The 25224-nt window shown below is 44.2% G+C and overlaps 1 protein-coding gene across 2 annotated transcripts; it reads right to left on the minus strand.

The window, feature by feature from the left end:
* Nucleotides 1-1440: 1440 nt before the first annotated feature.
* Nucleotides 1441-7842, minus strand: LOC103695533 (14-3-3-like protein). Of its 2 annotated transcripts, XM_008776902.4 has the most exons (7): nucleotides 7682-7827; nucleotides 7527-7573; nucleotides 6644-7072; nucleotides 6463-6541; nucleotides 5738-5860; nucleotides 1876-1992; nucleotides 1441-1767 (listed from the first exon to the last, which is right to left on the minus strand). In XM_008776902.4, exons 3-7 carry the CDS (start codon nucleotides 7048-7050, stop codon nucleotides 1705-1707), a joined length of 789 nt encoding a protein of 262 aa, XP_008775124.1. In that variant the 5' UTR covers nucleotides 7051-7072; nucleotides 7527-7573; nucleotides 7682-7827; the 3' UTR covers nucleotides 1441-1704. The 2 variants fall into 2 exon arrangements, with proteins under 2 accessions (XP_008775124.1, XP_008775117.3); XM_008776895.4 differs by lacking the exon at nucleotides 7527-7573 and having other exon boundaries at nucleotides 7682-7842.
* Between the last annotated feature and the right edge of the window lie 17382 nt (nucleotides 7843-25224).

Below are 25224 nucleotides of genomic sequence, written 5' to 3' on the forward strand. Positions count from 1 at the left end.
TCATAGCAAGCACTTTAAAAGGATTAAATTATTTTTTTTCATTTTGATGGAAGGGGAAGAAGAGCGTATTTAGTTTGGGCGGGGGAAACATAAAAAATATGTGCAGTTGGAAATCCAATTTTAAAGGTATAATTTTAACGAGAGTGTTTTGCCTTGTATAGTAGAATATGTAATATGATATTTCTATAATTTTATTCAAAAGTGAAGCAGTTATATAATTTACATGTTTTCAATTCTTTACATTAAATGATAGTCAATAGATGATTTTTTTAATTTGTTGTTATAGAACTTTAAGTCACATGATCTTTGTGGTAGATTTGAATTGTTTTTCTTAATTATCATTAACAACATTTAATTTATATATATGCTAAATTTCATTTTGTGCGCACGATGTCTCTTAAGCTGGTGCATTTACCATTAACTTAATGACAACTGTTAATAATTATCACAGAACTTTATATGCATTTTTTTTGGGTACGAACATGCACTTTTTTCAGAAGACAAATATTCGAAAAGAAAAGGACGTGAAAGCATATTTAGTGCTATTTGCAAATTAGTCCCATACTAACTGAAAAGTTATTTACAGATCACCATACAACACTCTTCCTCCCAGATCTCTGGGTCCTACAAACGTTCAAATGTTTTGAGACTTATAGACTTCTGAAAAAATTAATAATTCTCCAATACTTCACAATTGTTACTTTGCCTGAACACTAAAATTCTGAGATTTGCTCCAAGTTAGAAAAAAGTGATCTCAGCAGGAATGATATGTAAAATTTATACAAGTCCATCAAACTCAAACAGAAGAAATTAAAGAACCTAGTTGCTACACTAGATCTTATCCCAACCTACACCAAGCAATCAGCTCTTGAATTAATCTTATCCCAACCTGCACCAACTTCCAATTCTCGTCAGCTATTTAGAAAATTTATAAATAAAAATGAAATAATAAGGCATCTTTTTAAGATTGGTACCGAGCAATACGAACCTTTAGGGTGCACCAATCTACGATACACCCGGTGCCTAACCCAGTAGGCATAATACCTGCCACTCTCTGCATACGAGGATTGGTGCTTAATACTGTTGGAGGTCAATCAGCAGAATTCACACCCGACCGAAACAAGCCTCACCTCATGGGAACCTATAAATACCTAGCCTACATGATTCCTAGAACCTGACCACCAAAACTGAAGAAAACTTTCCTAATTAAGAAGCAAATGGAAGGAATCATTAGCCAACAAGATCCTGCAAAGCTTGAAGTACATCCGCACGCTAGCAGAAGACCTTTCATCCCGAGGACTGTCGTTGACCTGGGCCACACCATGCATTGAAGGAAATACTTTTTCCAAGCAAAATTAGCATCTTGAATGGTAGAATAGCGCACCAAACCACGAGATGCTACTTAGCTTTCGGTCATGCAGCTTTTCCATGATGCAAATATACGGCAATTAATTAGCTTCTACCTTGCTTGACATACACTAACCATAAATCTTCCACTATGGGAGATAAAGGAGATGTGATGAAGCACTAACAAGCTAGAACAATCCAACCATCAAACCACATCTGTCAGGTAGATAGGAGGTTCATCCACAAGCCACGGCAACTAAAAGAGTACCAATCTCCAAGCACATCGCTACATTTAAAGCTTAAAAATACACATTCCAGGGCACAAGGGATCAAACAGGCCAGATCCCTGATCTCTCATCACTGCCCCTCTCCTCCTGATTCCCGTTTGGGAGCTTCCTTGATCTCATCACCTCCATCCTCCTGGCAGGCAAAAGACAGGTAAAATGAACAAAATGCAAACCAAATAATTCTAAATATCATTGGCTAGCCCCGAAAAGGGAGAGGGAAAGGGCGGAAGGGGAGTCATACCGTGATATCAGATGTCCAGAGTGTCAAGTTGTCCCGGAGAAGCTGCATGATCAAGGTGCTGTCCTTGTAAGACTCCTCACCCAAAGTGTCAAGCTCTGAGATGGCCTCATCAAACGCCTGTGATCCACAAACAAAGGGATAAGGTTCAAGCAATGGTTACGGATGTGCTCTTGTGATCAACATCCGACTATAAGAGTAATGCATCAAGTCATCAACAAAACAACTCTAAGCCGACTGAAGCATTTTAACAAATGATTTGAGACGTCCAGCATTGTTTTTGTATCAACTTAAATATAAGTCATAAGAAAAATACACCACACAGAAAGCATCCTCCTTTTCCAACATAAACAAGACAGGTGCATGGTCAGTAGGACCATCAATTGAAGATGCATAATGATTTAATATAAATACAAATAGAGATGTTTTATTCTATTTCACACCTAATGTATATTACTGGGCATCAACTCAAAGCACCCAGCAACTCCAGATTAGTGATTGCAGCTAAGATAATGTATGCGGCTATCTTTAAGGTGACTCAATAAAAAGTTTGATTTACATAAAATATATCTTAGGAATAAATATTTAATTAAGTTTTATGTACAGCATGGAGGAAGACAAATGAGGTCTAGGCCCAGTCTGATGAACTCCTCCCAAGAATTATAGCCAAAACTAGTTCCAGACTCCAGAACTAAGCAAGTTTGCCATGTTGGACAAACCCTGTGGACAATGTATCCATCAGATCCATCTTGCTAGATCACAACTCAGGGGTTTGGGATCTGAAAATAAAACTGAGGAAAATGAGCAGGGCTGGCAGGACAGATCATTTTTTTTCGGCCCAAAGTAAAAAAGTCAAGTCAGGATTCTAAACTGAAGCTATTTCAGATCAGGTCCAGGATTTTGAACTGGCCCAAATATGGCCCACTTGTGTGTATAGTGTATATATATAATAACATATAGAGTGCGCATATAGTGCTAGCAGAAAAAAGTATCCATATCAGTCATACAACTATGAACCCTCTTATGATATACATTACAATTGCTATGAGACAGTAGTAGTCAACTAGTTGCTTGATTATAGGAATATTATAGTCTGGCTCCTTTACTTGGCTATAGTCAATGTTACCAATCTGATCTTGCAACTTAATGACATCTAATGCGCTGACTTACCGGCAAAATGTTTGGCAACCAATGCATCCCAGACCCAAATATAAATCCCCATAGATGTTCTCTCCCACAACCTCCCAACTAGACCTGGACAAGAACTGCTCACCTGTGCAACCCCATAATTGTCTATTCACATGTTTGGATTTTCATCTCAGGATGTCAAGCCAGGCCAATTCTAAACCAGATTAAATCTCAGACAGGGCCCGAGTTGACCAAATAGTACCTTGGCCCAGCTGGTGATAAATGGTTTACAAAGAAACTATACTCCTTGTCCAAATTTCTAGCCCCAAAACTAGAACTCTAGCTAAAATGACTGCACCCCCACCCCCCCCCCCCCCCCACCCTTGGTCGCTCTCACTCTAACAGAACTCTTAACACCCACCCCCAACCAACAACAACAAAAAAAAACTATGGATAAAAAATGTACAGCAAGCTTCCTGTCCCCCACCAACTCTCTCTTCACAAAGGATGCTACCACCCCCATCACTCAGAATGCCTGTGTTACCATCACCACCTACCATCTCTCTCTCTCTCTCTCTCTTCTTAAAGACTTTCCCTCCACAACCGCAGGGTAGAATCAACTAGTAACACTGGCCATACCATTCAATTAGCTCAGTCTTGGGCTTGGAAATTAACAGTGCATCTGAGATTCAGACAATAAATTTGAGCCCCAGGCAGAGCCAGATAAAGGCCAGCATAGTTGTTCTTAATGCAGCACAAGCTCAAACCTGGTCAAACCCAACTGGTGCTGGGATCCACTCCCAACACCCACTCTTCTATCCGAAAATCAAACAACTTCTCCCTCCACAAGTGCAGAGTAGAAACAACAAGTAACACTGACCCTAGCATTCAATTAGCTCATCTCAGGCTTGGAATTTAACAGTGCATCTGAGAATCAGCCAAAAAAGTCAAGCACCAGGCAGAGCCAGACAAAGGCCAGCATAGTTGTTCTCAATGCAGCACCAGCTCAAACCTGACCAAGCCCAACCAGTACTGAGATCTACTCCCAACAGCCACCCTTCTATCCAAAAATCAGGCCGGGTCAGGCTGCACCTAGGTCTAATTTCTTCTACAAGATAGGATCAGGCATAACACGAAAGCTAGCAAGCTCAAACCCTACCATGTTGAGCCAGGGTCACTGCCATGGCTTGTGAAAGATATTCATCAGGTCAAGTCGGTTGACATTGGCTTGGCACTAAACCAGCCCATATGTAAAACAAGCTAGGTCCAACATTGGATAAGAGTCTAGTTCAGGTCTCACTTTAAACTGTGTCAGGAACACTTTGCTTGTTGAATTTAGCTGCTCATGCGCATGAAAGATAATCGAAATAAAATGCCTCAGAACTCTAGTCTGATGCATATAATCCCATAAGCCTTTTTACCATGTCAGACATAGAAACGAACTACTCAAAATGTTGAAAAACAAGTCCATATAATTGTCTCATAACCAACATGCATTAATGTATATGTTCCTATTCCTTAATGATAAAACCACTGAGTTGGCACAATAATCGCAGTGAAGGTACATAATAATGAAATTTCAAAATTCTGAGAAAAAAAGTAAAGGATTATTATAATTTGATAATCTTCAAAAATATAGAGAATAAATTTCTGCAATATAAAAATAAAAGACTTCATTCAAACTACTTATCAAATAGAAAATCATAAACTTTGTTATGGACTTTTTTCTAACAAAAGCACAGCCAAATATTAAAGCCATCAGAGTTGATTTCTAAAGCATCATATGCTTATCTTCTTTCCTTGGAAATACTCTCTCCTGAGAAAACTATACTATCATACTACAACACTAAGATGTCATTGCACAATGACTATCTAATATATAAGCCAAATTATCAGATGTAGACCAGAATTAACATAGAATAGGAGAAGGGGAAGAACACAATCATTTTGCTTTACAACATGATATCATACTTTAATCTAACTGCATATTGGTGTTTATGTACAAGTACAAATAGAAACAGATATCGAGGTATGTGAATACATTAGCACATGCATCAAATTCTGTGCAGAATTGCAATTATGTACGTAATATATTTTTGTAAATACAATATATGCAGCACTGTGTATATATTTGTGGGTGTCTGTTTATGCTCTTGACATATGTGAGCTTAGACACATATCAGAACGTGCTTCTACAAGGTAGCTAATGTATATGCTCATTGCAAGTGACAACGGAAAAAAAAATATAATTGGACATAGAACATATAGAACTGCATGTATTGGAAGTGTTGTGGGAAGTTGCTTACATCAAGGCTCATTTTAGCACATACAGCAAAACCTATCAGCTGGTCAGATTGTTTAGAAACAAATCACCGCATAAGATTCAGCTTCAGACCAAGTTTATTATAACAGATGTTCATTAATTCAGTATATACTAAAAGCACTTAACCAAAACACATACTGCAGAGTTCATATTCTCACAGTGCAATACTTGTACATGCCTGAAAACGCTTAGCCCCACAGAGTAATTTATTCTATATGGCGTGTAATTAAAGTTCTATTCTATACAGCATGCAGTCAAAGTTCCAATAGATGGTGCCTCTAATAATGTTTAAGATGCATAAATAAAATAATGCAATTTTACTGGCCAACAGCTCAAAAATAATAAGGGAGATCGTCTATCATCAATTAAATAACCACAAATTATAAAAAAACAAAAAAAAGTAGAGAAACAAACCTGCTTTGCTAGACTGCAAGCACGGTCTGGTGAGTTCAAGATCTCATAATAAAACACTGAGAAGTTGAGTGCAAGCCCAAGCCTTATAGGATGAGTCGGGGCCAATTCAGCGAGTGCAATATCCTATTATGCCATCAAATGTGGAGATTTGAGCTAATGTTTGTACAACTATAATATGTCAAAATCACAAGCTAAAGAAAACTTGAAGACAGGCAACTGGAACCCCATGAAAGACAATAGCTTACAAACTTATTCAGGAACATCACAATAATTACATTCTCCAATAAGCTCAGATATCTTTAAATGCACAAAAAAAAAACCTCTCAGCTATGTTAAGCATGCGAAAAAGAAAGGAAGGAGGTTTCTTCCAATTTGTAGCAAACAAAAGAAAATTTAAAGATAAAAGGACATATAGAGGGCCGAGACTATTTCTCAAATGCCTAAAATATCCCCTTCCTTTTATTTCAGAAAAGGGGATGGCATGGCTCAGCAAACTCCTATGTCGACTTAGCCCTTACAAAATGAGAAGATTCATAATTTTTCTATGCTTCTCTTTTTCATTATCCCAGGAACCAGACATTGACTAAATAAAATGAGAAAACTTGTTGATGCATAGGAGGATCTTTGTTTTAATGATATACCCCATAAAGAAAATGGCAACAAAGCAAACAATCACAAATTCTCATCAATGGGTTAAAATGGCAAATCTGAACAGAAGGACCCACCTGAGCTGATTTGTATGCCAACAGTGTGCTCTCAGCTGCTTCTTTCCTCTCGGCACCAGTTTTAAACTCCGCAAGGTACCTGCACCATCAGAATAGATTATTATCCAATGATCAAAAGTATTATCTTTCTTCCAATTTCGTTCTACAAACTCATTTCCCCAATGGAATAATTCCAACAGACCTGTGGTAATCCCCCTTCATCTTAAGGTAGAAAACCTTGGACTCCGCGGCTGTGGCCGAGGGGATGAGGTGGGAGTCAAGCAGCTTGAGGATCCCATCGCAGATCTTGCTAAGCTCGGCCTCAATCTTGCCGCGGTACTCCTTGATCATAGCGACATGGTCCTCATTCCCGCGGCTCTCCTCCTTCTGCTCGATGGAGGAGATGATGCGCCACGAAGCCCGGCGGGCACCAATCACGTTCTTGTAAGCCACCGACAGGAGGTTGCGCTCCTCGACGGTCAGCTCCTCCACGTCGACAGTCTTCGCTACCTTCTCCATGAAATCCACCATCTCCTCGTACCGTTCGGCCTGCTCGGCCAGCTTCGCCATGTACACATTCTCTTCACGCGACGATTCGGCCGGCGACATCGTAGCTTCTGCCTCCCAAACTCTGTACGTAAATCAGATCCAGATCCAACCCTAGCCGTCACCCCGACTCTTTTCTTTTTGAAGTATATTAAAAGAAAATGAACCAGAAAAAATATCTTTCTTCATCCTGATCTATTGTGGGAAAAGGGGGAAAAGAGAAGAAAGAAAGCCTTCTGATCCACCGACAGAATAAAAAATTGAAAAAAATAAAATCTAAAAATAACGAAAAAGAAAAAGAAAAGGAGATATATCTTGACGAATATTCGGATTTTATTATTCTTTTCCATTTACTTATTCTTTTCCTTCGGCAATCTTTCAACTTCCTCCATATGAAACACCGGAACGCGAGATATCATAAGATTTTCATAATATTAACTCAACAAATCGATGCATAAATCTCTCAATTTTTCTCAAGAATAAAGACAAAATTATCAAACCCCGAAAAAGCCCCAAGTAGACAAAGCGATCAAATCGACCTTTAGAAGAGAACGCAGGCACGAATATAAGATCGAATCTTCCAAACCTAAATCGAGACTCAGAAAGGTCAGATCCGATCAATCCGTGCACGGCAACACAGATGAATCGAAGAAAATCGCTGCAATGAACAGCAAAAAGACAAGGAAAATCCTACCTTTCTTCCTCCGAAACGAACCCCTCGAGTCTTTTTCTTTTTCCCTTTTCCCTCCTCTTTTTCTTTCTTCTTCAATCGACTTCGCCGCTCGGTCGGCCCCTAAGTTTCGGTTTTCTTTTCTTTGGCCGGGGAGCTGTCGAGCCCTAAAAACGCTCGTCCATTTCCAGTCAATCCACCAATAAAAAAGAGAAACGTGGTCGGTCGGGCCAGCATTCGCGCGGTACACTGCCACGCGGGCTCTGCGCATGAAGACGGGCCCCACGCGCCCCTCGTTTGTTTGTTCATGGGACGGGCGAGCAAGCTGTCCATACCAATCCCAGCCGTCCATGTATCGCCCGTGTGATATGGACGGTTATGATTTAGCTGATCAGAGACTACGCTGCTTGGGCTGGAACAGCGAGGGGTGAAGGGTAGAAAGATGCCTCGATTTGGTAGTCCAATCTTCTTATGGTTCAAGGCCCGCACCGACGGGCAAGCTTTGGTCCGTATAAATTATTACAACGAGGAAGAATTTTTTGGTTTCAAATGAGCTGGTAACAGCACCAAATTGGATGAACTCATACAAGCTGCGGCTGTTGAAGGGATTCTTATGGGCTAAATATTTCACTTGCCATCGGCTGACTTATTACTCACCTTTCTTTTTTAGTTACATACTTATTACTCTCTTGTTGAAGTGAACTCAAGCGAGAAAATTTATGATCTTGAAGAAAATAGTTTGGATTGCTATGTATATAAGAAGATTAAAAATTTAATCTTGACAAATGATGAGATGTGTAAGTCATGTCATATACCATACCATTTATTGTCATTCCATTCAATAGATACGGACTCGCATAGCTCTACAATAAAACATCATTCTCACAATCCTTCTCATGATTGAAATCCCTTTTTTATTTAGTATTTAGTACACGTCTTTGTTGATTTGCCACTAAGAAACTACAATAGAAAAAAATCAGGTTGTGCTATAATGGAAGGTAAACAGAAAAAGAAAGGGAGAAAATAAGCAAAAAAGGGATATGGATTAAAAGATAGAAAATTACTTACATGTTTTTCTTGTTTATTGAACCAATTAACGTGCACACTTGGGTACCACACTTGTTCTCCTACCCATGTCTCACCACACACTCCTTGCCGCTGCAATCGAGTGCAACATCACGATACGCTACTATAGTCGGCTGGTTCAGGGTGGCGCTAGTTGTGTCAAGTAAGAGCCACTCTTTGCTTTGGAATATTCGGGTTATGATGAACGATGAAGTGGCCTTCCCAACCAAGCATGTATTCAGAGAGACAAACAAAACCGCGAATTGGATGGCTTTCTTACGTGGCCAGTCACTCTGAAGACATCCCGTGGGTTGAGGATGAAGAGCTGCATAGAGCGCTTCGAGACCTTTTGTTTCCTTATCTTAATGGATTTATCCGTACCAAATATGCATGAATCATTCGTTTTAGCTAAAAAAAAAGAAAGTGCAACATCACGATCAACTCACTACGTTCCACACACACTCACACCCCCAGCACGAGTCATAGTTGCCACCCAAAGCAGAAGGACATCTTTGCTTTGCATGCCACCATAAGTAATACCTTGGGCACTTACAAACTTAGGCTATTGGAATGCACTCTTTAACAAAGAGTACTGATGAGAGTGCCGCAGTGCAGGATTAAAGCCAGAGCACGTGTTCAAGCCTTGAGAAGAGAGATGGCAAGCAGTGGATGAGAATTCCTTTGGCTAATCAACTTACACTTCATAAGATGGAAACTGCTCATCAGGCATGTTGGTGGAAAAATGGACCACCCCACAAATGCAATTATAGCACCCAAATCCGTCCGCTCTCGAGCTCATCCAAGTGATCGGGCTCTTCCGCCCTCGAGCTCATCAAGTGATCGGGCTCTTCCGCTCTCGAGCTCATCCAAGTGATCGGGCTCTTCCGCCCTCGAGCTCATCCAAGTTATCGGGCTCTTCCGCCCTCGAGCTCATCAAGTGATCGGGCTCTTCCGCTCTCGAGCTCATCCAAGTGATCGGGCTCTTCCGCTCTCGAGCTCATCCAAGTGATCGGGCTCTTCCGCCCTCGAGCTCATCAAGTGATCGGGCTCTTCCGCTCTCGAGCTCATCCAAGTGATCGGGCTCTTCCGCTCTCGAGCTCATCCAAGTGATCGAGCTCTTCCACTCTCGAGAAGTGATCGGGCTCTTCCGCTCTCGAGCTCATCCAAGTGATCGAGCTCTTCCGCTCTCAAGCTCATCAAGTGATCGGGCTCTTCCGCTCTCGAGCTCATCCAAGTGATCGAGCTCTTCCGCTCTCGAGCTCATCTAAGTGATCGAGCTCATAGGCCGAGCCGAGCACAGCAGGCCGAGCACAGAAGGCCGAGCACAGAAGGCCGAGACCAGAGAACCGAGGCCAGAGAGCCGAGGCCAGAAGGCCGAGACCAGAGAGCGCCAACCAGAAAGGCAACCCCGCCGAGCCCATGCCTTAGCCAAATATCCAATCTCCGCCTAACTCTCCAAAGGATCTGACAACTAAATATATGACTCCACTTCAATCTGCCACCATTCCCAAGTCATTAAGGCACAAGATCTCCGCAGGCATTCGGCACACCCTATCATTAATGCATGAGACCCCCTCAGGCCTCCGATGCACTCAGTCATTAAATGAACACGGCTCAAGATGATCTCCGGATCACTGAACCATCAAAGCGTATGGCTCTTTCTGACCACCGGTTCACTCAGCAATCAATGCACTTGTCATCTACGGACCCCAGGCCCACCACGGCCGGCGGTTCAACCACCCCAACGGGTCCGATCAATCGTGACAGCTCCCTGACAGTGACGGCAACCCATTAATTCGCCCAGTCACATCACAGGTAACCCTGCCACTCTTCCTATAAAAGGGGAGCTTCTCCCTCTAAAAGGGGGAGGCCTCTTCCTCCCAAGGGGATTTTTTCGGACTTCTACATACAATCCCTCTCTCTTCTTCAAAGTTAAGCCCCCCTCTGACTTAAGCATCGGAGGGCCGGCGCCGGGGAGCCCGGCCATCGGTTTTCTTGCAGGACTTGCACCCCTCCAGGAGGACGCCACCCGCCGGCACGCCATCGACCACCGCTCCTACGGCGGACTTGCACCCCTCCAGGAGGACGCCACCCGCCGGCACGCCATCGACCACCGCTCCTACGGCGGACTTGCACCCCTCCAGGAGGACGCCACCCGCCGGCACGCCATCGACCACCGCTCCTACGGCGGACTTGCACCCCCCAGAAGGACGTCACCAGCCGGCGCACGGTCATCCACTGTCCCTGCGGCGGAGCCCCTCCTTCCCCTGGCTTCGTGGCGGCCCCCGGGTCCAATTTCCCGGCCACCGGTTTTCTTGCAGGACTTGCACCCCTCCAGGAGGACGCCACCCACCGGCACGCCATCGACCACCGCTCCTACGGCGGACTTGCACCCCTCCAGGAGGACGCCACCCGCCGGCACGCCATCGACCACCGCTCCTACGGCGGACTTGCACCCCCCCAGAAGGACGCCACCAGCCGGCGCACGGTCATCCACTGTCCCTGCGGCGGAGCCCCTCCTTCCCCTGGCTTCGTGGCGGCCCCCGGGTCCAATTTCCAGCAACAGTTGGCGCTAGAGGAAGGGCCCGAGTTCGCTGCCATGAAGCTAAGAAGCAAAGGGGCTTCCAACGCCTCTCGACGTCCTCCACTTAGTCCTGGACACTCTGTCCAGAACTCGCCACCTCCGGCCGAGTCAACCCCTCAAGTTTGGCCAGAGCAGTTTCATGCCCTGGTGCAACAGGTGCAGGCCTTGGCTACCGCTGTCCAAGGCTTGCAACCTAGGGGCGCCCCGACGGTACCGCCCCCTCCGGCCCCAGTTCAACCGGAGCCTCCTACAAGCGGACTTCCCTTTCGAGGTCAGGACTCTCAAGTCCAGGCCTCCCTCTGGAGAGAACACCCAGCTAGAGGCCCTGGTGGCTGGCCCCAACCCTCAGAGGCCGAGTCAGTTCCAGGGCAACTTGCACCAGAACGGACCGCTGCAGCGATCCCCCAGAATGATGAGCTCGACAAGAAGGTCGAGGAGCTGGAGCGCCAGATCCAGGCACTCCATGGAAGGAAACCGGGACGTGATGGTGACTTTGAGTTCACCACAAAGTCCCCCTTCTCCCAGCAAATTGATGACGAACCAGTCCCGCCGCGGTTCAAGATGCCCCAGGTGGAGCCTTACAACGGCAGGGCCGACCCCCTCGACCACCTGGAGAGTTATCGGGTCTTAATGGCCCTACAAGGAGCCTCGGAGGCCATGATGTGCAAAGCCTTTCCAGCAACGCTCCGAGGACCGGCCCGGCTTGGGTTCACCGGGCTGAAGCCGAGTACTGTCTCCTCCTTTGAGCAGCTCGGCAGGCAGTTTGCTAGTAATTTTGCCGCTAGCCAGCCCCAGCGGCGGACGTCGGACTCCCTCCTTGACATCAAACAAAAGGAGGGAGAGTCCTTCAAGGAGTACTTGGATCGGTTTACTGCCGCAACATGGAAAGTCCGAGAGCTGGACCAGTCAATCGCCATGTCGGCACTAAAGACTGGAGCCCGGTCTTACAGGTTCCTCTTCTCTATCGAGAAGAACTTCCCTGCAGACCTCACGGAAATGTTGGCCCGAGCTCGCAAGTACGCCAAGGCTGAGGAAGCCATGGCCTCTCGGCGGGAGGAAGCCGAACAACCTGCCAAGATGCAGAAGAAGCACCAGGAGCACTCCCAACCAAGTAGCAGATTTTCCTGGCATGAGAAAGAGCCTCCTTGGCCCAAGAGCCTAGCTCGCCCGGGGTCTCCCCTCCAAAAATTTCAGACGTACACTCCTCTCACATCCACCCGAGCAGAAATCCTCATGGAGATTGAGGGTCGGGGCTACCTCCGACCTCCATTGAGAATGCGTCCGACAGAGTCGCGGAAGCACTCGAAAAAGTACTGCCGCTTCCACCGAGATCGCGGCCATGATACGGAGGATTGCTACGAGCTTCGTGATGAGATCGAGGCACTTGTCCGCCGAGGTCGGTTGAGTTATTTTGTCCGTGATCATGCCTACAGGAGAGAGCCCGAGGAACAAAATCCAGTGCCGCATAAGGAGCAGAATGACAACCTGACTTCTCACGGGCATCATCAATACCATCAGAGGGCGGGCAACTAGAGGCACCAGAAGCTCCGAGCTCGGAAAAAAGAGCTTCCTCAAAGCATCCGTGCTCTGTGAAAGTCACATCTCCTTTTCTGATGAAGACCAAAAGGGTGTTGAGCCCTCTTTATGACGACGCTGTAGCTATTTCCCTCATCATTGCAAGGTTTTAAAAAAGAATTTTAGTACATAATGAAAGCTCGGTTGATGCCTTATTTTGTATGCCTTCCAAAGGATGAGCGCTCCTCTGGCTAGATTCATAGGAGATTCTACCCAAAGAAAGTACTATGAAGCTAAATCCTTTCATAGTCCAGAAGGCTGCCGAGCTCAGAAGGCCGCCGAGCTCAGAAGGCCGAGCTCCGAAGGCCGTCCGTGCTCAAAAGGCCGAGCACCAAAGGCCGCCGAGCTCAGAAGGCTGCCAAGCTCCGAAGCCCGAGCTCAGAAGCCCGAATGCAGAACACCTCCCCCAGAAAATCGAGCCAAAGAAAGCTAGTGCCAAGCTAAGTCCTAAGGGACTTCGAAGCTCGGAAGCCATCAAAATATCTCCAAAAGGTACAGGACGCCACTTTGGCTTCAAATAATTTCAATATTTTATCTATTTCCATGTCGGAGAATCCAAAAAACGACCAACGTCGCCCCGAATAGGGCGCACGATCGCCAATGGACGAAGTCCGTCTCCTGTATGCGTCTCCAATGATGCTCTAGCTAAGCTCGGGACGCCGATTCGACGACATTCGACGACATTCGACGCCATTCGACGACATTCGACGCCATTCGACGCCATTCGACGACATTCGACGCCATTCGACGACATTCAACGCCATTCAACGCCATTCGACGACATTCGACGACACTTCGACGCCATTCGACGACACTTCGACGCCATTCGACGACATTTCGACGCCATTCGACGACATTCAACGCCATTCGACGCCATTCGACGCCTCCTACGACAACACGCCCCGATCTGAGTGGGGGCACCCTGCTGAGTTGACCACAAGCCAAAGAAGGCCGCTGAGTCGACCTAAAGCACTAACTCTAACTGCATGAAAGGTACATCCTGCTTGGCACGCACATCTCCATATATATTTGGCTATATTGCAGGATGATCGACGACTGGACTACTTCCTTCGTCTGAGCCAAAAGGCAGGTCGAACTCGGAAGTCGGGGGGTAGTGTTGGTGGAAAAATGGACCACCCCACAAATGCAATTATAGCACCCAAATCCGTCCGCTCTCGAGCTCATCCAAGTGATCGGGCTCTTCCGCTCTCGAGCTCATCCAAGTGATCGGGCTCTTCCGCTCTCGAGCTCATCCAAGTGATCGGGCTCTTCCGCCCTCGAGCTCATCCAAGTGATCGGGCTCTTCCGCCCTCGAGCTCAAGTGATCGGGCTCTTCCGCACTCGAGCTCATCCAAGTGATCGGGCTCTTCCGCTCTCGAGCTCATCCAAGTGATCGGGCTCTTCCGCTCTCGAGCTCATCAAGTGATCGGGCTCTTAGGCCGAGCCGAGCACAGCAGGCCGAGCACAGAAGGCCGAGCACAGAGAGCCGAGGCCAGAGAGCCGAGGCCAGAAGGCCGAGACCAGAGAGCGCCGACCAGAAAGGCAACCCCGCCGAGCCCATGCCTTAGCCAAATATCCAATCTCCGCCTAACCCTCCAAAGGATCTGACAACTAAATATATGACTCCACTTCAATCTGCCACCATTCCCAAGTCATTAAGGCACAAGATCTCCGCAGGCATTCGGCACACCCTATCATTAATGCATGAGACCCCCTCAGGCCTCCGATGCACTCAGTCATTAAATGAACACGGCTCAAGATGATCTCCGGATCACTGAACCATCAAAGCGTATGGCTCTTTCTGACCACCGGTTCACTCAGCAATCAATGCACTTGTCATCTACGGACCCCAGGCCCACCACGGCCGGCGGTTCAACCACCCCAACGGGTCCGATCAATCGTGACAGCTCCCTGACAGTGACGGCAACCCATTAATTCGCCCAGTCACATCACAGGTAACCCTGCCACTCTCCCTATAAAAGAGGAGCTTCTCCCTCTAAAAGGGGGGAGGCCTCTTCCTCCCAAGGGAATTTTTTCGGACTTCTACATACAATCCCTCTCTCTTCTTCAAAGTTAAGCCCCCCTCTGACTTAAGCATCGGAGGGCCAGCGCCGGGGAGCCCGGCCACCGATTTTCTTGCAGGACTTGCACCCCTCCAGAAGGACGCCACCCGCCGGCACGCCATCGACCACCGCTCCTACGGCGGACTTGCACCCCTCCAGGAGGACGCCACCCGCCGGCACGCCATCGACCACCGCTCCTACGGCGGACTTGCACCCCCCCAGAAGGACGCCACCAGCCGGCGCACGGTCATCCACTGTCCCTGCGGCGGAGCCCCTCCTTCCCCTGGCTTCGTGGCGGCCCCCGGGTCCAATTTCCCGGCCACCGGTTTTCTTGCAGGACTTGCACCCCTCCAGGAGGACGCCACCCGCCGGCACGCCATCGACCACCGCTCCTACGGCGGACTTGCACCCCTCCAGGAGGACGCCACCCGCCGGCACGCCATCGACCACCGCTCCTACGGCGGACTTGCACCCCCCCAGAAGGACGCCACCAGCCGGCGCACGGTCATCCACTGTTTCTGCGGCGGAGCCCCTCCTTCCTCTGGCTTCGTGGCGGCCCCCGGGTCCAATTTCCAGCAACAAGGCCTAACCCCAGCAGAACCATTAATATTTTTTTGTCATCAAAGTTCTCATCCGCAAGCTCCATCTCCAGATGTCAATCAGGGAGTCGATTAACAGCTTGCGATTCCAAGTTTTTCCTTATACTGGCCATTGATGCACAAAAACATTGAATGCATGCATGCCACTGCATGCCTTTCCACGTCGTGCGTTCTTCTTGAACCACGTTGCCATCTTTGATGGCAGCATTACCTTAAAAATTGTCGTTCTTGCATCCTCGCTCATTCGATGACACTCTTTGGGCCGTCAGATAGCCAAATATCGCAGAGTCTCGTACCCCCACCCAAATGGGCACTCGCAGTTGTGTCCTTGCTTGCAGATTTCTACCTACATCTTTTATCTTTGATATAATACCATATTTTATCTCAGATTTTATAATATTTTCATGTTGCTGCTTGAGATATAATATCGAAGTATTGCGCATTGTTTGTCCTAAATTTTTAATTTATGGCCGCGTCGCAAGTGATGGCTGGGATATAGACGTTAAATAGAACCATATTAGTTAGGTTGGCAATATTAGCCCAATCATGTCTCTAATCAATCTATTTGGATGTTTCTCTTGATTATGAGTACAAATTTCTATTTTCGCTTGAGTATGTATGCAATTCTTGTCTTGCTAGTATTTGTGAAAGTCCTCTTAGCGATACATTATCAAACCCTATTTCTTGACTTAAACCAAACTTGTTGATTGAACTGCTCGATCTATTATACTAGCGGCTCTATCAGAAAAAGCAATTTTGTAACCTTTTTTTTTTTAAAAAAAAAAGAGGCTTCCTAGAGAAATAAGTGTTTGGTAAAATGCTTCTACAAGAACAAAAAAAAAAAAAAAAAGTAAAAAGTGCTTCTACTATAAGCTACAAATCTACTTTTTTATTCTCCCCTCCTAAGAAGAATTTTTAAAAATAGAAGCAACACTAAGCATGCCCTTTGGTTTCATCGTTTTTACTATATCATTTTTTATAAGAATTGATTCTACTATATTTAAATAGTGTGTCAATTATCTAACAATTCTTTTTTGTTGGTAAGGGAATTTATTTCTAATTTGATTATGTATTAATGATTTTTGTTATTTTTTGACATTTTGCTTGGTTCATGTCTTTGTTCTGAAAGTTTCCAAATGATTTTTATTTTTCTTTAACTTATTCATCTACCTCTAATTGTTTGGATAGTGCCGAACTATTACAAATTTTATCTTTCTATTTCTTTCATTTTTTTCTCAAAACACATAAACCTATATAGCACCATTTACCATTCTTCTAAGCATAAATGAACTACAATCTACAAAAACTTGGTCTAGAAGGGATACAGAAAAGAGAGAGATTGACAAAAAGATACAGATAAATAATAGAGGCTTAAAAGTGATAAACAATAGATTTAATAGCTTCATACTCTCCATTTAGCTAAACTACTAACATCTAAACCAAATAATTGCATTCAGTGATGTTTCTGTTTCAGTTATTATATGTATATATTGGTCCATTATCTAGAATAAGGGTGTTAGATACTTAGTTGGGGTTAAAAAAGCATGGTACTGTTATTATGATATGAAACAGTGTCTTAAACTGATCCAGTTTGTTCACCATATGTGCGACATTACCATGAATTGCATATGGTAAGAACTGAATGGTTAAAATTCAGTTACTTATAATTTTGGAGAACACTCAGTATATATTACAACCAAGATATCCTAGATGCAAAACTTTAAAGTTAGCGCAAATATTAAATAATGGGGTCAAAAATAAGCAATACAGAAATCATATTAAAGGAACATGTCACAAGAAAGGAATAGCGGTAGTTATGAAGAGAGGAAAACATCTGGAGTCTGGACAGTTAAGAAGCACAGAGATGCAAGGATCACTGAAATATGCGAGTCCCTCATAAACTAAAACAGGGCAGGGGGAAAAGAAAGATGATTAACTAACGGATGCAGAAACTAATAAATCATCAATAATGTGATTAAAACATTACCATTCCGTGCAATCCCTTCCTCCTAGCTCTTATTCCTCGTACACATACTACCCCGCCTGCCGCTCTATCTCGCTTCTAGAGGGCAGTTTCTCCAATTACCTATTATAGATCCCAGCTTTTAGCGGAGATTACTGCACAAGTATTCGAATTCGCATATTAGGTTAGCGAGTGAGAGCCTACCACTTCTTGATTGCAACTCTGTGCAAGAACAGTTAATTCGTCAACAGGTTGCCCTAAGAAGCGTGCAAGAAGACCAAAAACTTTCTAACCTAATCCTGTTTCACCTCGTCATGATTGCATCTCGTCCACAGATAGCCCCCCAAAAATGTGTAAGAAGACATACCCACTTAATGGAGGATCATCGACGGAGAGAACTCTGAACCATGTAAAAACATCAAACTCCGAACTATGCCCAATCTCATCTCTTCTTGATCTCCTTGGATGCAACTCGGCAACGGGCAGTCGTCCTGAAAGGCAACCAAGAATAGAAAACCAGTAATCAAAACGGGCTCAACTCTTCTTGACTGCGTCTCAGATATACAAAAAGATTCATTGAATAACTAAACTATTCAAGAACTCGATATCCGCAACTTCTCATGCAAAATTTAGTTGAAAATAAGAAAAGATTCAATAAATCAAAACAAAACCTCAAGAAAAGCATAGTCAAGAAAACCCTAGATTGTAGATCATAAACTGAGAAGGAATGGAAGCGAGACAGAGCAAAGGAGGGGTGGGCTACTGGGTGGTGCTGCCATCGATAAGAAGGACCTCACCGAAGCCTTCCTTTCTTCCAGCTAGCAAGAGTCAGGCTCCGGGAAGGCCGCCAAAAAGAAGGGGGGTGGTTCTATATACACCCCCCCTATTGCTCAGGACACCCCCCAAAAATTAAAAAAAAATTAAATACTCTCTACACCCCCCCATTTGCTAAGGACGCCCCTAAAAAAATTAAAAATTCCTAAATTACCCCCCACCCTCCCCACCCCCTCACCTAAATTGCTCTCTACACCCCCCAAACCCCCCCCCCACCCCGCTCTTCCCCTCCAAAACACCTCGCCAACGCCCAAAACCCCCCGTTCCCCCTTCTCCCTCTCGTCGCCGGCATTCTCCCGATCTCCGACCACCTCGCCGGCTTCTCCCGGAACCACCTCGCCGGCTTCTCCCGAAATTTTTTTTTTTCACGGTTCGTGCTCCGTTCGGCACTGAATCGCCGAACAAAAGGCTTCTGCTCGGCTGAACAGTGCCGGACAGAAGCCTTCTGTTCGGCACTGTGCAGCCGAACAGATCTGTTCGGTTGAGGGTTGCCGAACAGAAGGCTTCTGTTCGGCACTGTTCAGCCGAACAGAAGCCTTTTGTTCGGCGATCCAGTGCCGAACGGAGCACGAACCGTGAAAAAAAAAAATTTCGGGAGAAGCCGGCGAGGTGGTTCCGGGAGAAGCCGGCGAGGTGGTCGGAGATCGGGAGAATGCCGGCGACGAGAGGGAGAAGGGGGAACGGGGGAGGAGGGGTTTAAGGGGGGTTTGAGGGGGGTTTTTTTTTTTTTCTTTTCAAAACGAAACGAGGAGGAGGAAGGGGGGGGTGTATGAGAAAATTTCAAGGGCAATATGGTAATTACACTAAAGGTTAGTTTGGGTTTTTTGTTTTTGGTTTTTGGGGGGTGTCCTGAGCAATAGGGGGGGTGTATATAGAACTATCCAAAGAAGGGCGGACATTGGGGGGTATATATAGCAGTTTCCAAAGCACTTAGGTTGAGAAGAAAATTACAAAAATAGCCCTCCTTCGTGGGAAGGGTTGTGTCTTTCGAGCGAAAGAATGTTTTCCTTTATTCGTGCGAAGGCACCATTGGATCGGGTCGGCGAATGAATGAGAGGATTTGGAGTGCTTTCAGATTTGTGTGAAGCATGATTCAATGGTCAACGTCGTCAAAAAAAAAAAAGATCAATCATTCTTTCACCTCAAAGATACAACCCGATCTCTCCTTGGTGCACATCTACTCCAAGGAATTAACTGAAATTTTTACAGTTTTAATTTTTTTATATTATATTTCTATATCAATTGTTATAGATAGATATATGAGTCTTTTCTATTCTCATAATTTATATATTTATATAATAAAAAATAATATATAGCATTTTTAATTTTTTTGACTCATCGGTGAATCCACTATCACTGTATAGTAATTTTTTTCCATAATGAATTAATTAATCTAAAAATATTTAGAAAAGCTCTATTCTATTTTTTGAGGTAATCCACAATGATGTAATGAAAGAGAAGGACCCACAACAACGACGAAACGTCACTTGTAATTTAATTGATTTATTTTTTTCTTTCCTACATGCAGAGGAAGAGAATATTTATGGGGGGTCGCAATAGCTCTATTTGTAATATTCCTATCTATTGTTTTGGAAATTTATAATTCTCCAGTAACACTAGGTTGTTTAGAATAAATGCTGATTTATTGAACGGTTAGGAGTTTGTGATCATTCATTTTTTGATGGTGTCAGTTTCGCATTATCTATGCTATAATGAACAAGTTGGGCGCTTGTTTCCTTCTCAAGGGATCCAATCTAAACGTTGGGCAAATTGGCCGTGTTAGATTTTGATCCAACTTGATCTCAACCAAATTTGAAATGATTTTACATTATAGATACAGAGCAAATTTGAATTTCTAATCCAACTTTCATTGTGTTCAATTGAGTTTGCTCTAGTTTGGTCAGCTTAGGCCAAATTATAGGTAATCCACTCGTGACCTGATCGAAAAGGTCTTAACTTGTGGTTCATGTTAGTTCAATGGGTTGAGTTTGGGTGTGAATCCTTCCTCACAAATTGAAGATTAGGTCCAAGTCTACCCTTCCTTTAGCATGACTAGTTAAAGATTGTGTGATATCTTTTGATGTTGATGATATTTATAGACCAATGAATGGTACCAATAGCTTTATAACTCAACTAAATTAATAAAAAATAATCCATCATGGATCATCTGATCGAGTTAGAATATGGGCTAGATTTGTATTGGTACTTCGATAACAATTTATGTACATATAGATGTATATCATATCTAGATAGACATTAAGTGCACAAATATATCGACCTATGCATTTATGGTACGCCAATTTATGATAGATATTTAATTGAACTATCAAATATGTGGTTTATTTATGGAATCTAAGATGATATCAATATTTTACTTTTTGGGTATATATAAATAATTTACTTATTGGCTTAATAGCACAAATAATAATTGATGCTCTCAATGTTGGTGCTATATGACCAAGTCAGTAAAGTTTTTTGTAGGTTTACTTAGAGATTTAGGTTCATTTTCAGTATTCACCAAAGTGCGGAAAGTTAGGGAGATGTCAGTTTATAAAATTAGTGAAGCTTTGTCAATTCTATCGGATGATCTGAGATCAAATCTCACATTCACCAACATTTGGGAGGTTAAAAGTTTCTAGAGAGGCTACCCCTCCCCATCCGCCCTTTTCTATCCAAAAGGAAAAAAAGGAAAAAAGGCCTAGAGAGTATGGGATATGTGGAGAAGGAAAAGAAAACATAGGAGCACCAATAATATCATTAAAAATAAATTGTTATAAAAAACTAGATTCAGGCCAACTTTGAGCTTTGTTCCTAAAATAAACAAATTTAAATCCCAACTAGTATTTTTTTTGTTTTAAGGCACTGGACCAATAGAAAATAGATTTTTGTTCGACTTTGTTTGAAATTAGGCTTGATTAAATAACAAGCTAGCTAAAGTTTATCCAAGTTTCTATTCTTTTTTTTGTGGGAGATTATTTCAGGCCATGCTTGATGTAGCCTAGGCTCAATCTCACCCCTAAAACACGCGTGCACGCATGCAGACCATGCAGTTACATGATCTATGTGTATTTGCGTCCTGATTAGTGTAATCATAGTAACTTATATCGGATGATCTTGAACAATATTAATGTGTTCTGCCATAAATCAATCCATCAGGTTTGAGAGGGACTAATCTGCAACACAAAAGTTCCCCGATGGATTTTATCTAATAAAGTTCCTGTCTAATTTGAATTGGTCCCAGCAAGGCACTTAAATGAGACTAATTCAAGCATAGCATGACAGACTTTTAGGTTATTGTCCACTCATCGAATCCGTAATTATATAATGGGCGGGAGAGGGACGTACTGCTCCCAAATTTTTCAAAAAAGGAAATTGGGCCCCTTCGATTAACATCAAGTAATCAAACAAAATGTTGGGTTCACCTAAGATCTTATACATCATGACTTTAATGAGGTTCTAATGCATCGGTCCTGGGAGTTTCTTACTAAACATATATTTTGAGATGTTTTAAATAGCTAACATCCTAATTAATTATTAGTTACTTGTTCAAGTAGCGACGGATATGTATCAATAGCTGGCGCGACCATATTTATATGCCCAGCTCGATCGCAGCTAGTTCATGAGAATAATGAAATCAAGCATTGCTACTAGAGTCGCATGTAACTCTTTTCTTTGATCGATCATAAGTGATTTAACTGTACACGATTAAATAGAAACTAATCTGGAAGAAGTTTGCAACTCATTTCCACAAGAGAGAACAAATAAGAGCGCGGGGATGAGATAAGAGCGCGGGCCGTGTCGGGCCCCTTGCCGACACCACCGCTCCTCTCTCCTCCTCCGCCTCAACCGCATCTCGAATCCCGCGCCCGCTTCCCTCACGAGAATCCGGCACTCCCTCCTCCTCCCGTTGCCGCTTTCCTCCTATTCGCCGCCGCGGCATATATCCTTCATCCTCCTACTTCCAAGCTTTGCCTGTAGAAACCCCTGTTAGAATAATTTCAAAATATGGGCTTACACTGATTGCGTATTTTTGTTTTATAAAACGGGTTAGACGTATGGCTCAGAATGGTACTATGGTTAAGCCCAATATGATGTGTGATCATTTTGTTTTATGGGCTTTGGTGCACCTTGGATGTATAGGATTGAGTCCTATTTATTGTGGTACTTTTGGTATGTAGGCCAGAAAACCCAATTAGGGTTTTGGAGCCTTTAATGGGAAGGCTCCTCTATGTTTCCTATATATAGGCTAGGTCCCCCTCTCCTCTCCATATGGTTGATAGCTTGCCCCATTGACGGCTATCTTTTGTGAGGAGCAAGGAAGGGAAGATCCAGCCGCTATTATTCCAGGTGATTGAGGAACGTATTCAATATGTCTTCCGCAGGTATATCTCTTAAACTTGAATACGGTATTATTTGTGATTCTAAATCTTAGCATGTTATTATTTATGTCTAACAATTGGTATCAGAGCCTCCATGCTAAGATTAGAGTCCTTCATACACAATTATGATTTCATCTAGACTTACGGATTAATTTTATGCATTGGTGAATGGATCTTCTGCATAAATCTGCATACACAGATTTTTCATTGATAATCAAATATCAGATTTGATTTTAATTTAAATCTGCCATTGTATATTATTTTCGGATTAAAAAAAAAAAAACTCTGTTTTCCTTCTCCCGCATACATCCTTCATCTTCTTCCCGTTCTACAACTCCTCTCTTCATGGGCTAAAAGAAGAAGAAGATGAAGGATGGCAAGGGGCCTTCCTCGCCGCTGGCCGGCGCCTCTGTGCCGTGCGACGGCCGGCGGAAGGAGGCCGAGGCGGCTCGCCCGCCACCACCGCGGGCGGACGGCCGCCCCACGGCGCCACAGCAGGCGGACGCCGCCGCCACTGCGGGCCGCGGGCGCGTCCCAAGCCATCCCACGGCCGGCCGCAGGCCGTGGGGCCTCGCGGCGACGCCGTCAAGTCCCCGGGAGGCGGACGGCATGGTCCCGCGGCTGGGAAGCCGGGGGCGCGTCCCAAGCCACCCCATGGCCGGCCGCAGGCCGTGGGGCCTCGTCGGGACGCCGCCAGGCTCGGCCGTGGGGGCCCTCTCCCGGCCACCCCACGGCCGGCCGCGCGTCTCAGGGCGTCGCGGCGGCCCGGCAGGGGGGTCGCCGGCCACGGGTGGTGGCCGGCACAGTGGCTGCCATGGGAGGCAGCCACGAGTTGCTTCCATCCCAAAAAAAAAAAAAAAGGGCGGCGGCCGTGAAGACTGAAGAGGAAGAAGATGGAGAGGGAGAGAATAGCTAAGGGTTTTTTTTTTTTTCTTTTGCTTGGGCTTAAGCTTGGGTTTTGGTTTTGGGCTTGCAAAGCCCAATCTGAATAAGTCCATGATTGCAGGTGGGCCTTTTATTTAGTCAGCCCATGTTTATTTCATTTGCATTTTATCTTAATGGATCAGAATGGGTTTCGGCCTGGGGTAAAGAGTTAGTAACCCATTTAATTATTGTTTAAATACTGAATAATTTGAATTAGGCCCTCATGCATATTGATTATTGAAGTGTTAAATTTTGGGCATATATTTTGGACATATCTTGCTACCATATATGCCTTGAATTTTGTGATTAACATTTTTTGTTTAAATCACATATGATTTTAATTATGACTATAGCATGTTTAATGGTTATGATTTTGTCACATAACTATCATTTTGTGATTAAAATTTGTTGGGCATAAAGACTATCCTTATTTTCCCATTAAGAGAATATTTTGAAATTGAAGTGGGTGGTAGCCACCAAAGTGGCACACTCACTGATATTTATCTAATTTTCTCAAAAAAAAAAAGGATAGCATTGCATTTTTCTAGATTATTGCATGCAATATCTTGCCCGAAGGTGTTATTGTGTATGATGATTTAGAAAAATGACATGAAGTGATTAATGGGATTGCATTAGCTTAGAATCATTCTTCTGCCCAAAGGCGATGGTGTTTCGAAAGCTGATATGATTTTATTAATTGGCTTCATGATATGTTTTAAGAGTACCTTATAGCGTGTTGTATTGTTAGCCCAAAGGTGACTTTACAATGATGCACCAAGGCTCTTACCGTAATTAGACTTATATGTTTTTCAAGTTGATTACGGACTATCTAATTAATAGCCCAAGTTGATTAGATAGATATGTTATCATCCATTGATTGCATGCATCATATTTGGATGATATTAAATAAAATATGTTGTTTCCGCAGTTTTGAATGCCTCTTCCCTTTTCAAGCCAATTGTCTGCTATTGAAACCTTGACTGAAAATAATTATGTGAGATGGGAGATAGCACCATCCTAACCTGTGAAACCAAATTGTCGTGAGATAAGATATTGAATTATGCTCTATTAGCTTAGCATAACTATAGCTCACCGATCTCCAATTGAAACTAGCTACATCACATGCATCAAACTTAAAATGCCTTGTAGTGCCTGCTGGAAGCCCTGGCAATATTAAGAAAATGCTGAAGGCAAGAAGAAAAGTTTCCATGCAGAATGCTGGATGAGGAAGAACGGCACCCATCCCTTTGCTACTCGTTTAAGACTCGCTAGTGGACAGATTGAGTAGGTGACATACGTTGAACATTGAATACTGGATACCACACACTGGTGTCCTATTTCCTCAAGCATGGGCCTTACTCGGTTGTCCCTAGCGTTGGGTCAAGTAGAACTTTAGAGTGCTCACAAAGAAAGAATGCTTTTTAATGTGCCCAACATTAGATTACCAAAACAACCTTCACCAGTCCGGAGTCTCTCTAGTTTATGACATGAATTGAAGGGTGCAGCTCAATGACCCACCATCTGCTGTGAGTAAGAATGGCGTGGCTGTACTATATGAGTCCTACAACCTATACCTCTTCT

This window comes from Phoenix dactylifera, chromosome 8 (genome assembly GCF_009389715.1).
Source record: "Phoenix dactylifera cultivar Barhee BC4 chromosome 8, palm_55x_up_171113_PBpolish2nd_filt_p, whole genome shotgun sequence".
NCBI classification, from domain to species: Eukaryota; Viridiplantae; Streptophyta; class Magnoliopsida; order Arecales; family Arecaceae; genus Phoenix; species Phoenix dactylifera.